The sequence below is a fragment of the Saccostrea echinata genome, unplaced genomic scaffold, assembly GCF_033153115.1.
Source record: "Saccostrea echinata isolate AGI-Se365-2 ecotype Australia unplaced genomic scaffold, CSIRO_AGI_Sech_v1 ptg000007l, whole genome shotgun sequence".
Lineage (NCBI taxonomy): Eukaryota > Metazoa > Mollusca > Bivalvia > Ostreida > Ostreidae > Saccostrea > Saccostrea echinata.
In genome coordinates this window covers 1,437,379-1,443,258 of record NW_026889756.1, presented here as the reverse complement: position 1 = coordinate 1,443,258, position 5,880 = coordinate 1,437,379, and the positions used below count along the sequence as shown (strand labels likewise).

The 5,880-nt window shown below is 29.7% G+C and overlaps 1 protein-coding gene across 1 annotated transcript; it reads left to right on the top strand.

Annotated features, from left to right (window-relative positions):
- Positions 1–201: 201 nt before the first annotated feature.
- On the top strand, positions 202–3,750 carry LOC133180715 (uncharacterized). The gene is made up of 11 exons (XM_061315186.1): positions 202–279; positions 581–667; positions 766–792; positions 897–1,088; positions 1,307–1,471; positions 1,671–1,769; positions 1,902–2,093; positions 2,245–2,409; positions 2,531–2,584; positions 2,668–2,782; positions 3,129–3,750. The coding sequence occupies exons 2-11, from the start codon at positions 607–609 to the stop codon at positions 3,250–3,252; spliced, it is 1,194 nt and encodes a 397-aa protein (XP_061171170.1). The 5' UTR covers positions 202–279; positions 581–606; the 3' UTR covers positions 3,253–3,750.
- The last annotated feature ends 2,130 nt before the right edge of the window (positions 3,751–5,880 follow it).

Below are 5,880 nucleotides of genomic sequence, written 5' to 3'. Positions count from 1 at the left end.
CTCAAAAGATTTAATACAAAAGAGGTTCGCTGTGATACGTGGATTTCCAGCCGAGGGGAATCCCGGTTGTGTTTTTAAAGGTCCATAATTACATATTGACTAACCACGTTAAAGTAGATCAAACATAAATATTTAAATATTCATACAGTTCTTTTAACTCACGTGATATTTGCAATAGTTTAACTTCCTACTTTTGACCTGACAAAAGGAATTCTAGACTCAGTGAATAAACAAGTGCCGCAGGGGGATTGAAGATACTGTAATCAAGGGTAAAGCAAGGTAAACGGCAAATAATATATTCATCTCTCAGTCTGAATATTAATACCATCAATTTTTGTCTTTTTTGACCCTTACACAATTTTGAATTTCGTTTATCAAATTTTCTGCTTTGTTTCTTTTTATACAATGTTGAATTTTCATTATTATTTTTTGTTCGAGTTAATTGTGATAAGTTGGAAAACAAATATATCAAACAATATCAATTAAAAAAAATAAGCATAACATAATAGACATAAAGAGAATACCTCTCCTTTTCGAATGAAAAATCAGAAAAGAAGTCAAACACTTTTTTGTTATTTAGATACTTCACAACCCGCTTTTCCTGAAATGGACTCTATTTTGGGAACTCTGCGTCTTTTATTCCTGTGTCTGGGCTTTAATACTGGAGGTAGTCCTATGATTAAATATATTATATCAAAATAAATTAATTGGTTTTTGTCCGACTGATGAATTGATATATTTTATCAATATTTTGAAATATTTCAGGTGCTGTATATTATTGCAATGTTGCAGGTAAGATTATAAAACATATTACGCTACAAAAACTGTATCAAAATGAATCTTAAAACTCGCTAAATAAGTACAATTTCTTTTTATTTTTGGTCGGTTTACTTTAGATCCATGTGCGCAAGCAAATGCATCTTCATTCTTTGAACCTTATGCAAGATTTGAAAATTGTCAGTATGATTCAAAATACGCACCATGTGACCGTTACATAACTCCTCAGTGGTACAGAGTAAATGACGCAATGCTGACGCAATGTCCGGAGCTTCTAAGTTGTGGTGCTGTTTACCCTCTTTGGCTAAAAGGTGGGTTATCAATTAATCACTCTTTACATAATCATTTGATTATATCTGATGTGACTTAATGACATAAAGTGCAGATTATATTAACTATAAGTTTAAATCTCATATCAGCTTACTTACCTTGCTCAGAAACCCTAACATAGTATCTACATGCAATAATTGCATTGTTTTGAAGTAAATTGCAAATTTATACAGTTTAATGCATTCCCTCTTACTTTCAGGGTCCTTGCCGACTGCTAGTGAAGGTATTGTTGAAAGAAAAGCATGCAAGGTCGGATTTTCATCTTGTTGTTCAAAGGAATATGATGTGAAGATCAAGCATTGCGGATCATTTCATGTTTATTGCCTGGGGGCTCTTGATTCCTGTTCCGAACGGTATTGTTTTGGTGAGATTTTAAAAGGCCTATTATCAGTGAGATTCTGGAGTTTTACTTAACTTAAGAAAAATCAATCTCATGAACAAATTGAAAAATATATATCAATATGCAATATATATAATGATTACAGTCTGTAAATATTCTATAAATCAGTATAATGTTTAAGTTAGTTTGGATTGAAAGAAACTTAAAGTGTTTTTATGAACAGGCAAACAGGGTTTATGTGAATACCCAAATACGAACACAATGTCGACCACAACAACACCAAAACCAACAACACTCAGCCCAACAACGACATGCTCTGAGGGTACGTTCACAATATAAATCTAAACTAATTTTCTTAATCTCTTTAAAATTTCATTATATGTTTGTAAAATTCTGTTTCCAAATACATGTTCAAAATAAAACAGAAATGATATATGAAAGTTTTGCTTTATAGATCCTTGCATAGAAAGCAACCTCCAAACATTGACACAGACTGAATTTCGCTCTATGCATTGTGAATACAAGCAAGGACAGAGTAACTGCGATAATCATCTTACAACAGGATGGTATAAAGCCAGGTTTCCTATGCTAAATCAGTGTCCAAAACTTTTAAGTTGTGGATCAATATACCCTGTATGGATGAATGGTGGGCATAATTTAAATATTCGGATTTTTTTAGTTGTATAATAGGAATGCATCTCCCTTACACAAACAAGTATTTGTATTAAATAGCTTAATTGTTTGTTTGAATCGTCGAGGGATTTCTGATGAAGAATAAAACTTTACATTGTAAACAGGAAGTGTCCCCAGTACGGGCGATGGTGTTGTTACAAGAAAGGCATGCCAAAGAGGTTTCCACAGTTGTTGTTCTAAGTCCTATGACATCAAAGTAAAGAACTGTGGCAAATACACTGCGTACTGCCTAAAGGGAGTTGATACTTGCCCTTCGCGGTATTGCTTCGGTATGCAAAACTTAGATTGATTTTTGTGTTGTAATCTCACTCCCATCATAGACTATATGTTTAAATAATTATAATCATTCCTCAACCGCAATTTTTATTGTCTACAATGGTGTAATTTTAGGTGATCAACTATGTGAGGATGATGAAGATGATAAGAGAAAATCAGATTCGGATGGTAAAACAAACTTTGATATTTGAATGTATATTTGCTTTTCTTTTATAGCCATACAAGTTCTTTCCAATTATTTGTATTTTCAGACGATGGGGCTCATCAGCATGGAAATCTGGAAATTATTCTCGGCGTGATACTTGGTGTGTTGATTCTTATACTTGTTGTGATGCTGATAATTGTGAAAAAGAGATACGTTAAAGGGTTCGTTATCTTTTTTTTTTTCCAGATTTTGCCTTGAAATCATTTTTTTCGTCTTTTTTATATTACATGTTACATAGTTGATATAATTTCAAAAGAGGAATGATTTATTTTGTGGACAAACTATTAGACAGTTATCATTTAAATATTCTTTTTTTTGTTTGATCACTTAAGTTTTGGACACAATCTATGTTCTAAAGCACCGATTCTCATTCTTTGCATTAACCTTACTATAATTCATCATCCAGGTTTTCTTGTCAAGTCCCTATTCAAACTAACCTAAATTCAATTTTTTAAAGGTTTTAAAAAATAACATATATTCAATATGGGTTATGTTTCTTTTTTATAGGAATAGTAAAACAGGCTCGACCGTCAATATCCAGGTGGCAGGGAATAATATACAGAAGATTAATAACCTTGCTTACTCGACAGAAGATCATAAGTGGGGGAATCCTCCTCCATACAGACCTTGATAACTAAACATAAGAATATGAGCTAAAATATTATGTCTTATGTTAGACTGAATGTGGAATATATATTACATTGGGTCATTATTATTATTCTTTTTTTTTTCAAATTTGTTGAAATGATGGATATTTTTTTTCTACTAACAAGAGCTAATGTAAGCTTGTAATATATATTTACCAGCTTTTAAAATATGTGAAATAATAGACTTTCTCGAATAAGATCGGTGTATATTTGTATTGCATGCAGATTTCCGTGGAAAAATAGAGTCATTAACATTGTGAATTGTACTTCGTTATTCTGAAAGGAATGAATATGCCTGAGAAAATGAGCATTTTAAACAGGAAGAAGAGGGCGTCACCTTTAGTTTCATTTATTTAAGAAAAAAATCAAAAGTTGTGCGTTGTTTCACACATATAAAGTAATTGCTTTCACACATTAGAATGAATTCCTTAATTTAATATATGTTTAAAAATTTTTAAATGAGCCCTCAATGATAAATTTACAAAAGGTTTATGAAACTACAAAAGAATTTTCGAGGTATTGAAATTTACATTAAATATTTTTGTATGTAATATATGTATGTTTCTTCACAAAAAACATAAATACTTCTTACATTTTTTACTCTTACATGTAAAAGACGTACAAAAACAGATAAATAAATCTTCAAAATCTAATGCTTTCTATATTTAAAAATGAAAGATCTTTTATCAAACGAAGGCAACTTCATAAAAAAAAAAAAAAAAAAAAAAAAAACCCTGATTTTTTTTTTTTAAACGACATTGTTTATTTCGCCGAAAAGTCAAGAAAAAAAATCTCTGGATCGTTTATCCAAATTGATTTTTTTTTTTTTTGGAGGGGGGGGTGGTTTTTTTTTTATTTGTTTTTTAAATTTTTTTTTTTTGCTTGTTTGTTTGTTTGATTTAATAAATGTTTTGTATGGTCATTTTCAAATGCATAGTCTGATGAAGCAATGTCCATTTGAGGTACATGTATGTCACTGGTCAGCTTTTGAGAAAAGCCTGGTCAGAACCTCTAACCTCAATTTTTTAAATTACATTTCAATTTGTATTACATATTTGAATTAAACAATGCCATTATGCAATATTGAATTTAAAAACTGCTCACAAAATTGTAAAGAAACAAGATTTATGGGAAACTATTTCTGGTGGTTGAAGGATATGTAGAAGAAAATTCTTCGAATCTACACATTTGTTTGATTTAAAACCTTTGAACGTTAGTCCTACATATATTTACTCGGAGAATTTTGTGCGTCATCATATGCGAGGAATAATAAATGTAGGGTTCCGTTAATATTTCTAAAACAGATTTTGAAAATTCACACAACAGTCTTTGTCAAAAACTGAAGATATATTTTAGAAGTCAAAATAAAATTTAAATTGTTTTTCGCTTTAAAATCGCTTATTTTGACCTATATTTCAAAATTTACATCACTGGCCCCAACTTTTTACATTCATTATTTTTAATTACACGATACTTTCAACCGATAATTCAGCATTAAGCCATGAAGAGCTTATACAAGAAAATATTTTTTTGGGCTTATTAAGATTAGAAAGGTAACACAATAATATACTCGCACTAATTTGCATGATTTTTTCAATAATAAATATTATTCAATCGATTATATATATATATATATATATATATATATATAGAGAGAGAGAGAGAGAGAGAGAGAGAGAGAGAGAGAGAGAGAGAGAGAGAGAGAGAAGTTCATATATAGATTCATATATAATATAATCCTATATAACCGCTTTTTTGGTAAATTATCAGAATGTGGTAATTGCAAATATGAGTGAATAAAAGTCTGTTAATGAATAATATCATCTTTTATAATTATAAGGAAATGTATGCAATGAGCAAAAAAAAAAAAAAAAAAAAAAAAAAAAAAAAAAAAAAAAATAATAATAATAATAATGAAAAAAAAGAAAGAAAAAAAAAAAACCCTGCATTAAATGACATCGACATCATTTATTAGTGTATATCTATTTCTTTCAAATACAGAGGAATCTTTAGTTATGTTGCGTTGCAAAGGACCACACTATGCTTTATAGTTCTAATTTCACGTAATTGTATTAATCTTATTATGGAGAGCAGTTTTGTTGTCAACTTGTTTTTATTAAATGATCCGTGATACCACGGGAAAGCCTGCACCTGGTGAATTCGATTGATTTCTAATAAGATTCAATTAAAAAAATGAATAAATAAAACATGTATACATGTATATTATCTACATGAAAATATCAATTTACAGCATATTTTTTTTCCTCATGAAGGATTAAAAAAAAAAAAAAATAGTCGAGAGGTAATTAATGTGTTCCACGTGTTGTCTCCCCATACCTTATTTTAATATCGCAAATTATGTACGACATTTGAAGGCAAGGCTAGTTTAATAGAAAGAAAAGAGAGATAACTGTTTCTCTGGGACGATAAATAGACGCTTTTAACGAGGTATAGGATTGATAACTCAATTTCAGATGTCTAATTTTCAATAGATAAATTCATTCAGGAGCATAAGGTTAGGCATTATTATTATTATTATTATTATTATTATTATTATTTGTTGATGAAGATACATTTATGGAAATAGTTTTTTTCCCGAAAAATCACTCATT